The sequence below is a fragment of the Andrographis paniculata genome, unplaced genomic scaffold (genome assembly GCF_009805555.1).
Source record: "Andrographis paniculata isolate CXL003 unplaced genomic scaffold, ASM980555v1 Contig79END, whole genome shotgun sequence".
NCBI classification, from domain to species: domain Eukaryota; kingdom Viridiplantae; phylum Streptophyta; class Magnoliopsida; order Lamiales; family Acanthaceae; genus Andrographis; species Andrographis paniculata.
In genome coordinates this window covers 2,382,702-2,403,695 of record NW_026137616.1, presented here as the reverse complement: position 1 = coordinate 2,403,695, position 20,994 = coordinate 2,382,702, and the positions used below count along the sequence as shown (strand labels likewise).

General features: G+C 29.8%; 5 protein-coding genes and 1 non-coding gene across 6 annotated transcripts; 3 read left to right on the top strand and 3 right to left on the bottom strand.

Annotated features, from left to right (window-relative positions):
• Positions 1-1,253: 1,253 nt before the first annotated feature.
• Positions 1,254-2,955, top strand: LOC127240707 (uncharacterized). Its single transcript, XM_051259519.1, has 2 exons — positions 1,254-1,539; positions 2,458-2,955. The coding sequence occupies exons 1-2, from the start codon at positions 1,353-1,355 to the stop codon at positions 2,712-2,714; spliced, it is 444 nt and encodes a 147-aa protein (XP_051115476.1). The 5' UTR covers positions 1,254-1,352; the 3' UTR covers positions 2,715-2,955.
• Positions 2,956-5,665: 2,710 nt separating this feature from the next.
• LOC127240117 (MLP-like protein 28) lies at positions 5,666-7,059 on the top strand. Its single transcript, XM_051258591.1, has 2 exons — positions 5,666-5,924; positions 6,653-7,059. The coding sequence occupies exons 1-2, from the start codon at positions 5,738-5,740 to the stop codon at positions 6,910-6,912; spliced, it is 447 nt and encodes a 148-aa protein (XP_051114548.1). The 5' UTR covers positions 5,666-5,737; the 3' UTR covers positions 6,913-7,059.
• Positions 7,060-9,285: 2,226 nt separating this feature from the next.
• On the bottom strand, positions 9,286-13,209 carry LOC127240254 (uncharacterized). Its single transcript, XM_051258816.1, has 10 exons — positions 12,805-13,209; positions 12,486-12,527; positions 12,252-12,396; positions 11,836-12,065; positions 11,496-11,553; positions 11,247-11,324; positions 11,039-11,127; positions 10,353-10,434; positions 9,933-10,112; positions 9,286-9,670 (listed from the first exon to the last, which is right to left on the bottom strand). The coding sequence occupies exons 1-10, from the start codon at positions 12,933-12,935 to the stop codon at positions 9,527-9,529; spliced, it is 1,179 nt and encodes a 392-aa protein (XP_051114773.1). The 5' UTR covers positions 12,936-13,209; the 3' UTR covers positions 9,286-9,526.
• Positions 13,210-16,646: 3,437 nt separating this feature from the next.
• LOC127240255 (probable calcium-binding protein CML18) lies at positions 16,647-17,308 on the bottom strand. Its single transcript, XM_051258817.1, has one exon. The coding sequence runs from the start codon at positions 17,260-17,262 to the stop codon at positions 16,780-16,782; it is 483 nt and encodes a 160-aa protein (XP_051114774.1). The 5' UTR covers positions 17,263-17,308; the 3' UTR covers positions 16,647-16,779.
• Positions 17,309-18,519: 1,211 nt separating this feature from the next.
• On the top strand, positions 18,520-19,197 carry LOC127240347 (polcalcin Nic t 1-like). The gene has a single exon (XM_051258976.1). It carries the CDS (start codon positions 18,742-18,744, stop codon positions 18,994-18,996), a length of 255 nt encoding a protein of 84 aa, XP_051114933.1. The 5' UTR covers positions 18,520-18,741; the 3' UTR covers positions 18,997-19,197.
• Positions 19,198-19,709: 512 nt separating this feature from the next.
• On the bottom strand, positions 19,710-19,783 carry TRNAN-GUU (transfer RNA asparagine (anticodon GUU)). The gene has a single exon. It is a non-coding gene; the product is annotated as a tRNA-Asn (tRNA).
• Between the last annotated feature and the right edge of the window lie 1,211 nt (positions 19,784-20,994).

Below are 20,994 nucleotides of genomic sequence, written 5' to 3'. Positions count from 1 at the left end.
AAATAATTCATGAATTAATATATTTAATAACTCCAAGAAATGCACACAGTTAATTAATACTCCCTTAGTTCAATTTGTTTTGTCCTAAATCATATCTACACGGTTTTTTTAGGTAATTAATTTTTTGTTCTGAAAAATTTGTCTTTTGCGTCTAAGATATAAATAATGTATGTTCAAATAAAAATAATAAATGAATAAATGGTAAACAAGTAAAACTTCTGTATAAAAATAAAAATAGGACAACAGTTCCTTATAGTTGCTTATTGTATTTCTTTTATTTTTTTTTACTATTCAACATCTCAATTTTCATTCAAAAATCAAGATATTATATGATGCTCATTAATTTTTATTCAAAAGACATCATTTAAACTATTATTTCACTTTAAAAACAATCAACATGTACAAGAAATATCAAACATGTACAAGAAATGTACAATTGAATTGAGGTTGTCTAGAAATGATGTGTGCTCACATTATTTACTAGGCAAAGAACAAAAAAGTTAAATTTGAAGATCAATTTATATCCAACTGGACTCATATACAATCTAAATAAAATCCACACATAACCTATGAATTTATTGTTTAATTTTATTTATTTATTTATTTTTATAGTCAATAATCCCAAATATGACCAAAAAAAAAAAAAGTAAGATAAAGAAGACGTGTAGCATAATATTTGGTAAGAACCACCCGTCCTCAATTAAAACTACACCGGTAAGGATCTCATGTTGAAATTATAAATTCAGTATTGTTGAATCTAATTACAATCTTTGATTTAGATATTGTTATTTTAATTAAAATTATTAAAAATAAATTCAGCATATATTGAATCAATATAAACATCCACGTATGATCTCTTTTCGAACTATTTAGAATTAATTACAACTTTGAAGCCTAGTTCAAAATTTACTTATATATATATATATGTGTGTCTTTTCATACTATTTTTTTTCCTTCGCCAAAATACAATTTTTTATTTTTTTTGGGTAAAATACAAAGCTAAACATAACCAAAAAATATATATATATATACACACGAGACAAAATGGTAATTGATCATAGATATGACTAAATTTGCAATTTTTCCGGCCATATTTTACTAGCGCGAAATCCTACTTCAATCTTAGCCGGACAAGTTGCATAGAATTCCTTTAATCATCGAGGTATCAATTTCAATCCAATGCTAAAGCTAACAACAAGATCCCCACTTACTAATATTCTTGGGCACACAAAATCGACACTATAAATAGCCCCAAAATCGAGTCTAGGCTTACCACACCAGCAAGAAAAACTACTTTTCTTTAGCTACATATAAACCCCAAGTGTTAGCCAAAAAAATCTCGTTCGAAAAAAATGGCTCAAATGTCCGAGATGTGTGTAACAGCTTCGATCAAAGCTTCCCCACAAAAGTGGTATAATTTCTTGAAATATGAGGGCACCAAAATTGCTGCTATTGTTCCTGAAATAGTGAAAGAAGCCAAGTTGATTTACGGACAAGAAGGCCATGTTGGAAATGTCAAGCTCTTTGTCTATGCATTTGGTAATAAAATTCTTACACAAATTTATTTCAATAACGCTATCCGTTATCAATATACATTTTTTTGTTATCATTTTTGTTTTATAATTTTGCGCGGTCATATTTTGACTAGATAAGTTGTAATTGTATTTTTTTTTTAATTGTTCTACTGTTCAAACTAAATTCAAAATTAGACTTCAAAAGAACATGCAATAATGTGTATAAATGAAATATACTCCTTCTATTCTGGTCCATAGTGTTATTTTGGGTTTTTGTAGCAGATTAAAATATAATACTAATATTTTATTGGACAGATGAATTGTTTTCGTTTCTATTTTATGTATATGTGTAATGGTATATTTTTAAATTATGTAAAAGTTAATAGTATTATAATATTAGTATGTGATTTCTTTTTCTATAATATAAAATAAATACTTTTGAGTGAGATAAACGAAAATGATAAAATGTTCGTTACTTTCAAGACAGAGGGAGTACATATAAATATATATATAGAGAAAGAAAATTGTAAAAAATATCTCACATGTGTATCTCAATTATCACTTTTGTCTTGTATTTATATATCCTACATATTTACAAAAGTCACTATTTTTATCATTTGGTATATAAGAAACGACTTTTACAAATATAAGTGATAATGGGACATACATGTGGAATATTTTTTGCAATTTTTCCTGCGTATACACTATAAAAAAATAGTATATTTGTAACGGAATTCCGTCACTAAAGATCACGTAGCTAACGTAATTTCATCATTAATTTCGTCTCTAATATCATTAGTAACGGAAAAAGTGAATTTAAAGACGAAAAAATCTCGTTACAAAAATAATATTTTACTGTAGTGATATATATATATATATGTGGAAGATTCTCGTCATGCATTAATCCTTCGAAAGCTAATGTAATATCCCTCTTTATTGGTAGGCGCGGTCAAGGGGAGTGCGCAACTGGAGACCACAGTACTTAACGACAGCGCGACAACTGTTGGTGTTAAGGTCATCGCCGGGGATATTCTGCAGTTGTATCCTCATTTCGCATTTACAGCCACCATCAAGCAGGGGTCGATAGTCTGGTCAATCGACTACGAGAAAGCTAGCGCTCTGATCCCGGATCCGACCATTTATGCTCAGCTTTTGGTTCAAATCACGGCCGCCTTGGATGCCTGGATCCTTATCCATTGATCGCCATTAATGCAACTGCAAATTGGAGCTCAAGAATGAAGCAATATGAATAATGAAGCATATATATATATATAGTTGTGTGTAATGTGTGTGTGTATGTAATAAAGGGCATGCATATATGTTGTTTGTCTTGCTATGGACAAACAGCGTGTGTGTGCGCCCGCGCTCTACTTTAATTGTCTACTTTCTCGGTGTGTATCGAAACTTAATTTTAATTTAAATTTCTACTCTTAACTTGCTATGTTTACTATGTTCGATCTTTTCTTTTTTAAAAGTTTTGTGTGTGTATATATATATATATATTCATAAACGATATTTGAATAATTATTTTTACTTAGAAAATATTACAATATTAAATATAAATTAAAGTATTTAATTGTGGACATGTTTGAAATCTATTAAAATGACGTTATAATTAATAAGAACTTATTAAGGTTCCGTTTATATAGACAATTTTGGAGTTTTGAAATGAATTTGTATTTACATTTTTCTGGAATTAAAATGTGTTCGATATAAATTTTGAAGATATTTTGAATAATTTTTTATTGTGATATTATATGTAGTAATAAGTAATGTGATTGATTGTGTGGAAATAAGATATTGATTTAATATAGTATTTGATTAAAAAAATTAATTAAAATTATTTTATAAATATATTAATACAAATATAATCAATATATATTATTTGTAATGAATAAAAGTTTACATAATAAAAAATATAAATTATTTTATTATTACTATAAAATAAAAATAAAATAACATAGGGCATATGTAGTATATATTTTATATAATATAATATATTAAATATAAATAGTTAGCCCTAATTATTTGAGTGAAATTCACCTTATTAATGCAACATAGTCACTTTTTTTTCCGAGTCATTCTTTTTTTTTTATTACTATATACTAATATTCATAATTTTATATAAAAATTTATACTTTTTATATTATAAAACATTAAAATCATTTAAAAAGTAAAAATTAAAAATTAAAAATTACTAAGTAAATACAAACAATCCATTGTTTCATAGGTTTACTTATATATATATATATATATGTATAACCCCATCAAAGTATGAAACAATATAAAAGAATGAATTTAAATTGGATAATGATTTTGGATTACATGCGCTGATTTGTTAAATTAATTCATCATGTACTCAATTAATGCTAACCATTGATCAGAGAAGGATAATTTAGTCAATTCAAACATTTATTGTTACTCAATGATGCTAAGTTAATTCAGTCATGTTGAATCGGTTGTATAATTATAACTATGTACATATATTTGTATATTCACTTATTGAGAATATGTACCTATCGATAACAACATTTATTTGCCTGTTTATATATGGTATAAGAACTTTGGAAATTTTTATAGTATATTAGATTTATATAGTTAGAGATAGTTTGAATATTGTCTGTTTATAAATATGGAATCCAATGATCACTTGATGATAGTTTCCAAATTAATACTCAAGACAAATATATATATATATATATATATATCTGAGTATAATATGTTACTTGTCTTTTGATTATTTGAGTGGTTTTTAAGTTTGATTTTATTTTTTGTTTTAATAGTTTGTGTGACCAATAACTTTAATTTTATTTTTTAGAAATAATAGAATCGTGTTGGTTAAACAATAAAGAAATTAAAATGAGATTTCAAAAGGCTATTTGGTTTTGGCTTGAGTTTAACTTGTTTATTAAGTTTTAGTTTATACAGTATTTTAATTGATATTTTGTAGAAGAAAATAGTCATTTTTTACTGGAAAAGTATGGAGTGAATTATGATAAATTTGATTTGAAATTAAAATCAAACAAACTCTAGTTTTGATTTGAGTTTGAATTTATTTTATTTTATTTTAACTTTGATTAAATAGTATTTTAATATGATATTTTACAAGTAAAAATAACGATCACAGATAGCCTATTGATTGAGATTAATCAACAGGCCTAATCCATCGGATTATGTTCTAATCAAACAGCAAAGATGGGTCACGACGGCAAAATAAAACAATAATATTGGACGGTTTTTCTAGATGATGAAGAAGTACGAGAAGCATTAACATATGCTCCTCATTCTTCTTTCAACAATATTACGAACAAGATGATGTCCAAGATCGGAGGAAGAACCTAGAGAAAATTTTATTTCATGTTTTTCATTATGTTGGTTTTATTTGTAAAGTACTGTGTTCTAACGATAATAGAATATATCTTCAAAAAACATTCTTTTATTATTTGCATATGTATTTTTTGTATTATTTGCATATAATATATACTCAAAAAGCACTCTCATAGGCTCTTCTTATGTTCTAATGAGTCTACGCTTTCGCCAAAAGAGAATTAATTATTTTGATTTTTGACATGAATATTATAATTGCATAATCAGATTCTAAAATATATACATAAAAAGCACTCTCTTATTATTTGCATAGATTCGTTTTATGCTCTAACGAATCAAAATATGTGTTCTCGCCAAAAGAAAATTAAATACTTTGATTTTTTTATAAGAGTACGATGATTGCATAATTAGAGCATGAATATATTACCATAAAACACCGCATTATTGTTTGTATAGATTCTTATTGTGCTACAACGAATCAAAGTTTGTACTGTCGTCGAAAGAGAATTAATTAAATTTGTTGATTTATTATAATTAAGATTACTATCATTGAATAATCAGAGTATGAAATATACTCACATTATTATTTTCATTGGCTCTTCTCCACCTTATATATAATTTTAGTACCGTAATATATATATATATATCGTACTCCAATCTTGGCCAGACAAGTTGCATAGAATTCCTTCAATCATCGAGGCATCATCGGTCTCAATCCAACGCTAAAGGTAACAACAACGTTCCCACTTACTAATATTCTTGCGTGTGCGCACAAAATCGACACTATAAATAGCCCCAAAATCGAGTTCAACTTCCTTACAAGAACAAAAAAAAAAACTAGTTTTGTTTAATAACATAGCAATTGTTTGCACAAAATCAAAACTTGTTGAAAAGCTATGGCTCAGATGTCTGAGATAATTGTATCAGTAAAGACCTCAGTTCCCCCACAATACTTCTATAATTTCTTGAAATATGATGCTACCAAAGTTGCCACTAGGGCCCCTATGATAGTGAAAGAATCCAAGTTGATTTCGGGACAAGAAGGCCAAGTTGGAAATATCAAGCTCTTTGTCTATTTTCATGGTAATAATATTAATTCTTACACATTTATTTTCATTCCCCTATTGATTATCGGATATATATGTATATATGTATATTGTGTGTGAAATCCAAATATTTGTCACATAGGTTTCATGGGAAAATATATATATATGAATTTTTTTTAATGTTTATTGCATATATAGATATATATATATATATGTACGTGGCTAAAAATTTTGCGATCATGGTTCATGCATACAAAAAATAAGTTTGAAAAAATAAATAAACATAGTGAAAAATGTTTAAAACATGAAGTGTTTTTTACCTTTTCTTCTCGGTTTTCTAATATTTCGATCTTTTATTAATATATATTTGTGTGCGTCCATATGCTATGTATCATTAAAAATTTTGTGATCACGATGGTTCATACATACAAAAAAAAAAAAAAAAAAATTGAAAAAAAATAAACAAGAGTGAAAAATATTTGAAACTTGAAAAGTGATTTATTTTTGCTTTCTCTTCTCGGTTTTCTAATATTTCAACCTTTCTATATATATATAACAATTCTATATTTTTCTTACTAAGATACCATATTAGTTATTACTCGATAAAAGTTAACAATTACACATATACAACAAAAGTCTTCAAACAGACAAAACGTCGTTCTCAATAACATCATCGCAATTCTTCATATCTAAGAATAAAAGCATTTAAAACTATAAACACAAAACAAGCTAACAAACCGTATGTAATGATCCTTGTGTTGGTAGGCCCAATCACAAAGACCGTGAAGCTGGAAACCACAGGACTTTACGACAAAGAGAAAATGTTGAGCTTTAAGGTGATCGAACATGAGGAAATCCAGCAATTGTATCCTTATTTCATGGTGACAGCAATTTTCAAGGAGGGGTCGGTCGATTGGAAGATCAACTATGAGAAAGCTAGCCCTATCACCCCCAAACCGATTGTTTATGCGCAGCTTTTGGTTCAAGTCACAGAAGCGTTGGAACCATACCTTATCGGCCATTAAAGGCCATTGCAATCTGAGCTTGAAGCTCAAGAACAATCGAATACGAAGCATATATATATATATATATATATTCTTATGAATATAATGTAATGTAATGTAATGTTGTATGGAATAAAGGGATTGCCTTGAGTTTGTCTTTGTTGGAAATTGATGAATCGAACAATACACCTTCGAACATTTCAAATAGGGTTAATTCCCAAAGCGTGGTTAGTCACAGTTATAATAGCATATTGTCAACGAATTAAACATAGAAGTTCAAAGCAATAAATGAGGCAAGGTGTTTGGTAACCTAGTTTGGTTATAAGCCAACTTACATTCGGAAGATTCTAATTCGGAAGAAGTTCTACTAATCAGTCCTGATTACAGAATATAAAATAATCACAACTCCTTCAACTCAACCTCCTATCATGGCTTATCTTAGAAAATATCTTTACAAATTCAAGTTGTCACAAACACGTATTGACAACCATCATACAACAAAGCAGCTCAGGGTACGGTCATCTCCACACTACAAGAAAAAATCATTTTTGTAACAAAACTTTTTTGTCTCTAAATCTACTTTTTTCGTTACTAATGATATTAGAGACAGAATTAGGAACGGAATTACGTTAGCTACGTGAACTTTAGGGACGGAATTTCGTTACAAATATATTATTTTTTTGTAGTGCCACCGGTCGAACCTCTTGTAACTCCGATCTCCGATAAACTTTCCGGCAGAATAAAGTGTCAAATACTCATTCAAAACATGGAGAAGAGATTAACAGATGGTCACTACAAGAAAAAATCATTTTTGTAACGAAACTTTTTTGTCTCTAAATCTACTTTTTCCGTTACTAATGACATTAGAGACGGAATTAGGAATGGAATTACGTTAGCTACGTGAACATTAGGGACGGAATTCCGTTACAAATATTTTTTTTTTTTGTAGTGGGTGAAAGCGTTACACAATATTTCTCTTTCAAACAATACATTCTCAAACCTTGCTCATAACCATTATGCGCCTACTCTTGCTTCGTACAAATCCAAGTTAGTTTCCCTTAGCACTGAAATGGGATGAAGTGAGTATCCATACACCTGTCATACTTTGACATTTTTTAAATATCCATTTTATCTTTTGTAAATATTTAAAGGATCGGACAAATTGATTAGATACAAGCCCACACAACATGTCTTCGGATATGGGCTATATAGGGTTTGAGTTCCGAGTTGGGCACGGGTTGTAGGGTCGGGTGGGGTTGAGCCAAACAATATTGACACTCATGATTTTATTACTTCTATTTTAACAAATAGTATTAAAATATTTTTTGTGTTGACAAACGAAATAATAACAATCGTACTTTGGATAGTGGATAGGGCAAAATGAGTATATAATTTGAAAAACAAAAATTAAAATGAAACTTTAAATAGGAAAAAAGGAAAAATACATCTTTAATTTATTGGTGCAAATTGAAGGGTAAAGCTATATAAGTCCATTTAAAAAGAAATTTTGAAATTTATTTACATTTGAAAATTTTTGGATTTGAATTTTTTTTAATTGAAAAAATAGTCTTGTAGTTTAAAATGCCTTTAGATAGAAAATTTTAGTAACATATTTTGACATATTTTTTTTTATCGAAATATTAATAATAAATAAATTGTGTTTCAAATAGACAAAAATTTTAAGTATTTTAGGAACCTTTAACAAAAACAACACACATCTTTTAAATAATTCAGAATATAAATTTCAAATGAAAAATAAAATATTTCAAATTTGAACTCATGTCTACCCACCACCAACACATGACTCACCGGCCACACATGTTTCGTCTAATGTTACTTTGGGTGTGTTTGTTTGGGGAATTAGATTTAAATTTCACTATTCATCCAATTTTTTCCTCCAAAAAATATTATATCAAACACTTATTTTTTTATTTTTTATATTATATTAAAAATAATTTTTACATTCAAAACTTTTACTATTCAAATCTCAATGCAAAATCCAAACCTCCAAACAAACACACCCTTAGAGTATTAGGTTCGGTATTTATTAAAATAAAAATAATAAAATTATAAATAAATAAAATATACTATGGGTGTGTTCTTTGGAAGATTTCTCCAAATTTTTACTATTTATTCAATTTTTGTTCTCCAAAAATATCAAATCAAATACTTATTTTTTATTTTTTATATTATACTAAAAATTAATTTTACATCAAAACATCGTATCTGTTTATATCACTATCTCAATTCAAAATGCAAAACCCCCAACAAACATTGTGTATAAATTTAAAATATGGCAAAAGAACATAATAGTACTAGTTGACCTGGCACGAGAATAAATTCACAGCCCAAATAACTTGAAAATTCAGCAGTAATTTCTCCGAACCCACAAAATGAAAGATAGCTCAAACTCACATGTATTGCAAATGCAGTAAAAACTCAAATCACTCCCCAAAAAATGTCCAAATAATTTCAGCAGAAACAAAGCCAGGGCCATGACATAATGAGAAAACATCCATTTAAATTCTACAAATCTACAAAGGCTTCCGCGACAAATCTATCCTATAAAGATTGCCTACGGTCATGCTATTTAAGGGCCATTGTTCCCATTTAAATGTGGACTGTCTCACCGTCGTCAAGAGAGCCAAGAAGAAAAGGCGACAATAGGTAACATCATAATCAGTCCATAGTTCACCAAGTAATCATTTTGCTTCCCAGTTTCCATCTTCTTAAGAAGTGTATTCCAAGTACACGTAAATGGGCAAGCGACCTTGTTATCCTGCAATATTATATACACGCCAGTATCATCTTAAACAAAACTTGATCGGACGTGAATCTTTAAAAGCAAATACATAACTAGACCATATTTTATAAAATATTTAAAACAAAGCTAAGGCTTTTGCACAACCCATAGCAACCTAACGTATTGGATCCCATCAAAACTTCGAAGTTAAGCTGGGTGATCTTCCGGGAAGTGCTCGTGTTACACCCAAAAATAAAAAAAGAAAAAGAAAACATTTATATATGAAGTTTATGGGTACCTGAGAGGAATGAGATTCTTCTAAAGTGTTTGAAACCTCAAGTATTCGCCTGTCCTCGCTTGGTTGATCCGAAGGAACTTGAATTTTTGGTTTTCTTGCATTTCTTCTTGAGAAAGCTCGATAAGGTGAATCAGTATGGATTGTTTCCATGACAGAACCGAAGAAATTGGTAACGGGTACCTTATATTGTCAGAAGCAAAATTAGAGGGTGCATTTGAGAAAGTATGTAACACACATTAAAGTGTAAAACTTCAGCTAAGCAATAATTTATCAGACACGAGTTCATAAAAGTTCATTTCTTTTTTCAACCGCAGAAGGGTAATTATACACCAAGCTAGGGCAGAGATATACATTACACAGAACGACGAGATAAAAGCAAAGCATATGTGTATAAAAAAAATAAATAAATAAATTGTGTACCTCCTTCAAGTGCCGTTGGTATAGATCAGTTCGATAATATGCCGTTGACATCAACATATTCGGATTGTAGGAGTTGAAAAGGCTGCACATTGAAGGAATTTTAATTGTGAATAAAGGTAAGAAGTTCTGTTCATCTAACGAAAAAAAATTCAAAAACTGGGCCAATGTCATGTCTGAGCAATACTTGTCAACAAGCCTGAATGGATCATTGAAACAATCATTCCAGAAGGCCTAAATCTTTTTAGGAGGATAAAATAATAATACCCAAGAGTTTCTACTTACCCCTCTTAACTACTTACGTACCTATGTTATTATCGATTAAACAATCTTAAATTAAATTAAGCACTTAATCATTAATCTTGAGTGTTAAATAGTCAGCAAAGAGGACTAATATTTTAGTTTCTTGTTTGCACCTCTTAATTACATATGTTATTATCGATCCAATGAAGATGAACAAGATCTTGTTTGATATGAATATGGAGTATGTTACAGGTAGATGAGAATTTCGATTGAATTGTTCAACTAAGTGGCTCCACTTTACACAAACTTAGGCCACAAAAGTAATTGTCAGCGCACAATTTATAATTTGTCTACGGATAAAACAAAATATTTAAGAAGGTAATTATTACATCATATAACTATAATGCAACTTTTAAAGATATTAAATACAGCTTTCCTAAAATTACCTGCTTAATGAGGCATTGTCGTACATATTTAACCTCTCAAAAAATGCAAGGGTGTAAAATGTGAATCGATCTACAACTGATACACCAACCTATATAAGAGCATACAAAGACAGGAAACTGAAATGAGTGCAGGAGAAAAATCAACAATATGAGCAATCAATGAAACTAATGAGCCAGAAGATCAATTAAAATAAGCAATCGAACTTACATCAGAATCCAAATGATGTGAATACGAGTTCTCCCCTTTCATGCTACTTCCTATGGCCAGCACACCGGGTGATTGAAGCTGCCATATGATAAAGATGCTACACATTTTATTACTACCCGGATGCAATATAGTTAAGGCTAGTATTCCTTGCAAAGTGACAATATTAAACTGTTCTATCTTTATCAAAGGAGAGAGAGAGAGAGATTTTCATTTCTCAATTAATGGAAAACAGAACTAAAGTTCGCTCACTTGAGAAAAAAGGGTGGCGGCTTGGCACGTGTCAACCATGATCAGCAGCTCCTTAAATCTGATCATTAAAGCAGAACAACGATCAATTTTCCATATCAATTATTTTAAAAAAGAAAATGGTTTGTTTATCACCATACAAAGGAATCTATTACATAAAATTCAGATTCAGCGCCTCAAAGTTAGCAAATGCGTTTATGGTACACACAATGTACAGCTTATGTGGTTCTTGCATAGATACGACAAAGACATATCACATGTTCCGCATCCTTATCTTATATAAAACTGTGGAAAATAAAACATCCAACTACTACAAAACATTCGGGCACTTACACAGTCTTACCTGTGCTTTTCCTTCATTTGTTTAACAGCATCAGCTAGATCGTGGCTTTGAAGCTCCTCGGAGTCCTGAAATTTTAGAAATTCATCCCCGCCATGCCCTGTCATGTATAGAAGTATATGACTACCTTCATCACTCAAAAGCCGTTTTGACCTAGGTACAGCTGGCTCATGCCTCCCAGTCAGCACCCGAAGAAAGTTTTCGACAGTGACCTCATATCCACGGTAATCAACCTATTATAGAGCATAATGTAGTCAAAGAAACAACCAGAGCAGTAAGCACAAACACATAAAAATCAAAATCAAATAGAAGAAGCACAAACAAGAAGATTAATGTTAACATGGATTGAAATTTACACCGGATCGCTCACTCTTGCATAAAAGCATATGATTTTAATCGAAAAAGAAACCTGATCTCACCTCAACATTGTCTCCATACAAATTAAGATGGTGATTTTCATTGTTGAAGACTTGGGCAGGATACTTGTTTCGAGCATTGCAGGCCATATCATCAGCTAGCATAAGAATTATCCTCTCATCGGGTATTCCCAATCGCTTCACAGTCCTGGAAGACATTACCATCATATACAAAAATAAGAACACTGTTTTCATATCAAATTTTCTCAAGCACCTAACGAAATAAAGCACATTTACCTATACAGCGATAAAGTATTGGCCATGTGCCGATAATTGAACCTGAATGCAGTGATGAGAGCAAATTGCCATTAGAAATCTAAATGGAACTTCCAGTAAACTAGTCTAGAAATGGAACTAATGTTGATTAGAAAAAATGGGAAATCTTAAGCGATTTTTGCGTCTCCAAATTTTCAAATTGCCTTCAAGACATAACGTCGAACACTTGCTGTGCAGTCTTCTGAACCCCAAATTTCATTCAGAATGTGCAAATTATCATCGATTAAAGGAGCTGCGCAGATTGAGGAAAACGGGAGGAAATCGAGGGAGCATTACGAACCAGAAGCGGGAAGTGCAAACAAGCACAGCCCAGTTGTTTGTGTGCATCGTGGAAGCAGTAGAAGACGCAGAGGGGATTACGTTGCAGAGAAGCGCCGCCCAAATCAAGATCGGCAAGAAGAAACCCTTCATCTTCAATTTCAGGCGATAATCATCGACAGCCTGCAATTTCGAAATTGAATTCTGGTTTCTAATTGCAACTTTAAATGGGTATTTCTTGCATCAAGCTTTACGAATGCCGCCTGTCGGGCTGATTTCAGTTTTAAAAGTAACGGGGGTTCGGTTGCGCGTGGCTCGCAAGACTGAGGTAGCTCGGATCTGCTTCGCGGCGGTCGAAATTTACTGTTCACACATCAAATGTACAATAATTTAAGGTGTGTTTGTGCGAAGGATTTTGAAATTTTACGAGTTTGTTTAGATAAAAAAAAAAAAAAAAAAAAAAAGCCGTACATTTTTCATTCGAATGTTATTATGTTTAAATATCAAATTAAATACTTAATTTTTTATTTTTTATATTTTATCAAAAACTAATTTTATATTAAAATATTACATTAATACTTATTTATACAATTGTTGAGTAAAAAAAATCCAAACGGCCCAGAAGTCGGGCGAAAGAAAGTCGGACAAGGAAGGATGATCGGCCGATACGGAAGTCAGACAAGACAAAGTCAGGCACAGAGATTAGGTGTAATAAGGTCGTGTGCGGAGCCCAGGTGTGATAAGGTCGGGCAAAACAGAAGTATCGGCAGACGCGGAGGTCTATCAAGACAAATGTCTATTTAACCAGTTGTCCATCTAAGGAGATAAGGCAAACAGAGCTGGTCGGTTGGTTCGCTGTCAGATGGTTCATAGTCGGTTGGCCCGAGGTCGGACCAAATGAGGTCGGGCGAAGAAAGGTCGGCTGATACTGAGGTCGGTCGAAAGAGGAAGTCGGGTGAAAAAGGTCGGCTGATACTGAGGTCAGTCGAAAGAGGAAGTCGGGCGAAGAAGGTCGGCTGGTACTGAGGTCGGTCGAAAGAGGAAGTCGGGCGAAGAAGGTCGGCTGGTACTGAGGTAGGTCGAAACAGAAAGTTGGGCGAAGAAGGTCGGATGGTACTGAGGTCGGTCGAAACACGGTATGTTAATTGGTCGTCTATTTAAGTAAACAGTAGTTCAGTCACTTGGTTGGGGCGACCATTAAATTGTCTGGATGATTCGTTGTTCAGCCGATTGGAGAAATCAAATGGTGGTCACTTGATGGAGCGGCCGATGAGTCGTTTGATCTAGCGACCAGTCTTAGAAGCCAGAGGTTATTGCCTGGGCGGTTGAGTAGTCGGTCGGGACCAGCCGCCCATTTAAGGCGGTGAAGTCTTCAGAGGCGGTCGGCCGAGACAGTTGAGTGCTGTAACTTGCGCGAGCGGTTGGTGAGTCGGTTAACACACGTGTTGACAGAAGAGGACTTTATGGGCGGTTGTTAGCGGTTGTTGTAACCGACCAGACGGCGGTTCAAACCGTTTCTTTAAAGAGTTTTAAACAGGTTTGTTAAGAAACCATCTTCAATCGACATCAATATTTCTTTTGGAAATCACCATTTTATTTTTCAGTCTTTATTTTATATTTTTCTATTTTATTTATTAATCCTACAGTTTTTAGAGATATCAGGCACTAATTATATCAAATTCGAAAATAATTTTTTATTTTTGAATTTTACTTTTTATTTTTTAAAAAATACATTAACAACAATATTGCTATTGAAATTCGAATTTCTTCTTAAATATCAACCTAAAATCTAAATTTTCAGACACACATCATAATAAATATTTTTAATATTAATCTATAATAATTTAGTAACATATATCCCTTTTGTCTGAATCCAAGGCTAATAGATTATAAAATAATATTTCATTCAGTTTATTACAAAGTTGACATTTGATTTTTTTTAATATTTAAATATTAAAAGTCGATTATATATTTATATTATATATTTATAATATATTTGATATACAAAAATAAATAAAAAAATTGTAGTTTTGTAATATAGAAATTATTTTTTTAATATTAAGATTTTAAGTTCAAATCTTATATGTCTCAAACATTTAGAAATATAAATAAAAATATTTATTTTTTTTAAAAAATAGAAATAAAAAAAAATTTGAGTGAGACAAAAATTAAATGTATGTTCACTTAAAAATAATATATAATTAATTAAATTAATTTATATTTATTAAATATATTTTTATTTAAAAATATTATTTGTTATGGGACAACAAAAAAAAAAATCCATTAAAATAAAAGAAAATGTATATTATATACATTGAGAATTATATTAAAAAATATAGCAGGCAAACAAATGTATGTTTACTTAATAAAAAAAAATTGACATTTTCTAAAATTTATAATATCAAAACATATATATCTAATTTGTGACAAGATATATATTTGTTTTTATATAAAAATTAAAAAATAATACTCCATTTATCCCATTTACTATGTTCATATCTCTGTTTTTATTTGTCCACTTATTTTGTTATTTTTTTAAAAAAGAAATTATATATTTTAATTTAATTTAATTTTTTTTATAATTTTTTAATAATTAATTATCTTAATTTATAATTATTTTTACTACACAATAATTATTTTTATTAATATATTTTTAATTATTTACTAATTATATTTCTACTAAATTATTGTATTTGCAGTATAGTGGACATAATATTCGAAATGGAGAGAGGAGTATTTAAATTATAATTTATTGTAATTTTTATTAAAAGAAAAAAAGCTTTTTCGTATTTTAACTTAATATAATAATAAGAAGTGTAGTCAAATTTACTCACTCTCTGGTCTCACTTTCTATTTTTGTGCGTTCATTTATTCTCACTTTTTTTTAAAAAAAAAATATTATAAATTTTAATTTTATTTTAAAATTTTAATTATACTAATTATTTATTTTAATTTTAATTTAAAATATTTTTATTAATATATTTTTAATTATTTACTAATTATATTTTTTTTAAACTCTCGTGTTTAAGGACCACTACAGAACGGAGTGTGTTTAAGGACCACTACAGAACGGAGTGGTGCAGAAATAATTATAGCAGAATATATGCTTACTCAATATGTATAATAATATATATATATTTTACTATTTATTAGTAAAAAATTATAAATTTAATACAAAATATATTTTTTATATTTAGTATTGGAAAAATAATAATAATAATAAGGACAAGAAGTGAGAATATCCCCCACTTGGGGAGTATGATTCGAGTTTAATCCGAAATACGTATGCAATTTTAAAAAACAAAAAAAAATATACTTAATTGGATGTGTTTTTTAGTTAAATTTGAAAATATTAATTTTAATTTAATATTAAAATAATATTTGATAGAAATATTATGTAAATATATATATATATATATTTTTTGAAAAAAAAAATAAAAAAATAAAATTTAAAAATTTTGGTTAAAGAAGCCAGTGCTAAATGTTGGTAAACAGAGAGCATCTCTGCATATTCATTACGTAGTTAATAATGCAAGGCATTGTCCAAATCAAAATTACAAAAAGTTAAAAGCAGAATATTTAATTAATTACTCTCTCCTTCGTCCCATGTAATATAAGTGTATTACCGTAGCCACGAAAATTTAGGTAAAATATAATTAGTAAATAATTAAAAAGTGTATTAATAAAAATAATTATTATTTAGTAAAAATAATTATAAATTAAGATTAAGATAAGTAAATAGTTTAATTAAAATTAAGAAAATTATAAATTTTAAAATTTAAAATGCGATTAAAGTGCATAATTATATTTTTAAAAATAAAAATAACAAGTTATGTGAGACGGAAAATAAAAATTAGGGACAAATTATGTGTGACGGAGCGAGTATTATATATAAACACTAACGGCAAAGCAAACCCTAGACAGGTTAATGAACTATTAGTATTATTATTATTATTATTATTATTAGGAAAGTTGACCGTTACACTTGATCGTACGGTCAGGAAGCAGCCTTGGTCATCATCTTCTTAAACTCATCGAAGTTGATGCAGCCGTCGCCGTCAACGTCGTAACTTCCGATCATACCCTCGCACTCCTTCGTGGTGCACTTCTCCCCCAAGCACTTCAGCACCGCGTGAAGTTCAATCGCCGTTATCTTTCCGTCACCGTCCTTGTCGTACATCTCAAACGCCTCCTTCATCTCCGCCACCGCATCGCCGCCGCCGCCGCAGTGGAACGCCCTGAATTCGCTCAGATTTATGGATCCGTCGCCGTCGGTGTCCAGCTCCGACATCGCGCGCGCAACCTCGTCCTCCGCCGTCGGCGAGCCCAGAGCCGTCAGAACCGCGCCGAACTCCGCCGCGCTGATCTTTCCGTCGCCGTTAGCGTCGAACTTGTTGAAGACTTTGGAGACTTCGTCGCCGGCGTCGTCTTGCGCCGTCAACGGCGGCGGATTCGGGTTCGGATTTAGATTTTTCGCCATTGGTGGTGTTGGATGAGAGTGGGGTGGGGCTGGGGTGGGGTGGGTTGCAATTTATTTATAGGGAAAGCTTTACGCGTTCCCGACGCGTGGAGTGAAAACTCCGCTTCCTTTTGTGGTACGGACCACGTGGGCGATCGGCTGCTCCCGGAGCAGTGAACCGTGTCGGTCAAAAGCCTTTTATTGGCAGGAGTGCGTGTGGCTATTTTTAGAAGCTTCCGGGATCTGAACACCAGGTAGATCTGTGCCGTTTGATGTGTACGATCGACGCGTGCGATTGTTGCCATGGATGGTGCGGATCATCTTGGTTTCATAGGACCCTGGAGCTGCAAGAAAATACACGGTTGAGAAGGTTAAAAGGGAGTTTTCTACCCACTAGTCCGCCGACACGTGAAAGCAATTTTATTTTTTTCTTTTTTCTTTCAATAGTTTTCTAAAGGCAGGTTTAGGTTATTTTTTCAAATTTTTATTATTTAATAAATCAATTTTATTTTAAGATATTACATTTAAAATTATTTTATTCTGTATCTTATACTTCCTTCATCCAATTTTTATTGTCGGCATGATTTTTTAAGTGATTGTTTTTTTGTTATGAATTGACAAATTTGTCATTAATTTTATGATAAATATTAAAAGTAATAAATGAATGAAGGGTAAAAATGTATATTTTTGTTTAAAAAATAAAATAAGACAATAATTATTGGACGTCCCAATTAGGAAAGTATGACATTAGTTTATGGATAGAGAGAGTAATATAAAATATATATATATATAGAAAATATTTTTTAATTTCAAAATAAAATTATTGGTGTGTTGTGTGGGTATTAATATATTAATATTTTATTGTACTCTGTTATATTCCCTCCGATCCATAATAAAGTATCTATTTTTATATTTTAGTCTGTCTCATAACAAAGTATTCACTTCCTTTTTTTTAAAATAATTATACTATCTACCTAACATTACAAATACCCTTACAACTTGCAATATATTACACAAATATCATTAACTTTATATCACATAATACTAATAAGGTTATTTTAGTCATTTTTATTTTATTCATATTATATCCTAATATAATACTAATATTTCTAAAATTTCATATAAAAAAACAAATAGATACATAGTTATGAAAGGGATAATATATTAACAATTGAAATCGCATTGAAATGCACAAATATTCGTAACATGTAACTAATCCATTGAGTATTTGAGCCAACCATGTAAGATTAGTTTCTAATTTTAGAAACTTCAAATTTATGCAAAACCTTAATTCTATTTGAAGTAAATACTATATATCCATTTGGATCTTGAGGCACAAAAAGTCCATTCCCTAGTAAGAAGGAGAGCCATAACATCATACGCAGCATCTCCCTTATAACCCTTTTCTTGCACACTCTTGTCCTCAATTTTGTATCTATCCTAAACTTTTTGAATCTTCAAATTTTCTTGTTTTTTTCTTACACATAATTTTTCTTAAAAATGGCTGAGGATCCACAGGACATCGCGGATCGGGAGCGCATTTTCAAGCGCTGTGACATCAACGGGGACGGCCAAGTGTCTGCCACCGAGCTCGGAGAGGCGCTTAAGGTGTTGGGCTGTGTGACGCCGGAGGAAGTCAACCGGATGATGTCCGAGCTCGATAGTGACGGTGATGGATTCATCTCATTCGACGAGTTCACTGAGTTTGCAAGAAAGAATCGAGGTCTCATTCGAGATGTTGCAAAAATATTCTAATATTTAAATGATAAGTAACTAAATTATTATTATTATTGGAAAAAAAGAAGACTTTAGGATTGATTTGTTGGAAAATATTGATAGAAATGCATTAATAGTTAGAAATTTATTGTATGATTTAAATACATATACATACTATTTTAGGTTAGGTGGTTTGTTGTAAGAGAAGTTTTGAGTAGTAAAGTAACACCACATTTTGTAGTGTGCAGGTTCGTATTATACAAATTTATGATTTTTAAAAAATACCAAAACAATAATAATAATAATAATAATAATAATAAATCAACTCTTGAAAATAAAACATAAGTAAATACTTGTTATGTAAATTTATTTGTTATATATTACACAGGCCAAAAGAAAATACCAACAAAAAATAAAATAAAATAAAATCTTGAAAATAAAACATAATTAATACTCCCTCCGTTCCCTTAACATTTATGTTATTAATTGGTATTATTGATGACATTTGTGCAATATTATATAAATAGTAGGATAATTTTATATTTTAATGGAATTACATTTACTAAAAAAAGAAAATAGATACATTTGAGTGGTATTATTTGATGACATTTGTGTAATATTATATAAAGGGTGGGGTAATTTTATATTTTAATGGAATTACATTTACTAAAAAAACATGAATACTTTTGCGATGAACAAACTAACGGACGGAGTACCTGATGTGAATCTATCTGTAAAATAAAATATAAAATCGCTAGAAGGAGGGCTTGAACCTCCGACCTTGTGGTTAACAGCCACACGCTCTAACCAACTGAGCTATTCCAGCTATGCATTCTATTTATATTTTTCTTAATTTTTATTGTAATAATAAATATTTCATGAATGGTTACTTTTGTCGAAATAATACTCCTTCTCTCCCGTAATAAAGTATCAATTTTTTCATTATAGTCTGGCCTATAATAAAGTATCAATTCCCTTTTTTAATAATTGTATTATCTACCTAACATTACAAATACCCTTACAACTTACAATATATTACACAAATACTATTACCTTTATATCACACCATACTAATAAAGTTATTTTAGTCATTTCTACTTTATTCCTATTACATCTTAATATATTACTAATATTTTTAAAAATACGTGCAAAAAACAAATAGATACCTATTTATTGGACAGAAGGAGTATGTAATAGTATTTCAAATGTGTTGTTGTTTGATTTCTAAATATATTGCACAATATTATTACATTTTTTAAAAATTACAAAATATATATATTTTTTTATGAGATATGAAAAATTATGTTGAAAATATATAAAAGTAATACTCCCTTCGGCTAGGTAATATGAGACTATTACTGTAAATACGAAAATTTAGGTAAAATATAATTAGTAAGTAATTAAGAAGTGTATTAGTAAAAATAATTATTGTATAATAAAAATAATTATAGATTAAAATTAGATACTAAATTGTGATTAAAATGTATAAGCATATTTCCAAAAGAATGAAATAACAAATTACTTGGGATAGATAAAAATAGAAAATAGAGACAATTTATATGGGACAGAGGCAGTTTTATTTTTTTTTTGTTGAATATTGACTTTTTGTAAAAAAAAAAAAATAATACATATATACACTCTATTCGTCCCAATTGAAGGTATTTTTACTACCGTTTAATTTTCATCAATCTCATTTAAAAGTATCAATTTTATATTATAATAAAAGTAATTATACATTAATATCAACCTACGATTAATTCTTATATAAGTTATACTGTTACTAACTAGAATACTAGTATTATTTTTAAAATAATAATTATGATATTTTTTCTTTTGAAATTATAAATTAAATGAATATTTTTTAAAAAATTAAAAGTATTTTACTTTCTTCGTCATGCAAATATGTGCTCATTTGATAGAATATAAATTTTAATAAAAGTGAGTAATAATTATTAATTTTTTCTTTGATAGTAAAAATTAATACAAAAGTGAAATGATTTTTTACTTTAAAAAAATAAAAAATAAGTATAAATTTAA

Bases quoted from the DNA above. Each gene is read 5' to 3' on its own strand.
- LOC127240707 (XM_051259519.1), top strand. From the start codon at position 1,353: ATGGCTCAAATGTCCGAGATGTGTGTAACAGCTTCGATCAAAGCTTCC. The intron at 1,540-2,457 runs GTAATAAAATTC...CTTTATTGGTAG, and splicing joins GCTCTTTGTCTATGCATTTG to GCGCGGTCAAGGGGAGTGCG.
- LOC127240117 (XM_051258591.1), top strand. From the start codon at position 5,738: ATGGCTCAGATGTCTGAGATAATTGTATCAGTAAAGACCTCAGTTCCC. The intron at 5,925-6,652 runs GTAATAATATTA...TTGTGTTGGTAG, and splicing joins GCTCTTTGTCTATTTTCATG to GCCCAATCACAAAGACCGTG.
- LOC127240254 (XM_051258816.1), bottom strand. From the start codon at position 12,935: ATGAAGGGTTTCTTCTTGCCGATCTTGATTTGGGCGGCGCTTCTCTGC. The intron at 11,325-11,495 runs GTGAGCGAACTT...ATCATATGGCAG, and splicing joins CCGCCACCCTTTTTTCTCAA to CTTCAATCACCCGGTGTGCT. The intron at 10,113-10,352 runs GTACACAATTTA...TGACAATATAAG, and splicing joins ACCAACGGCACTTGAAGGAG to GTACCCGTTACCAATTTCTT.
- LOC127240255 (XM_051258817.1), bottom strand. From the start codon at position 17,262: ATGGCGAAAAATCTAAATCCGAACCCGAATCCGCCGCCGTTGACGGCG.
- LOC127240347 (XM_051258976.1), top strand. From the start codon at position 18,742: ATGGCTGAGGATCCACAGGACATCGCGGATCGGGAGCGCATTTTCAAG.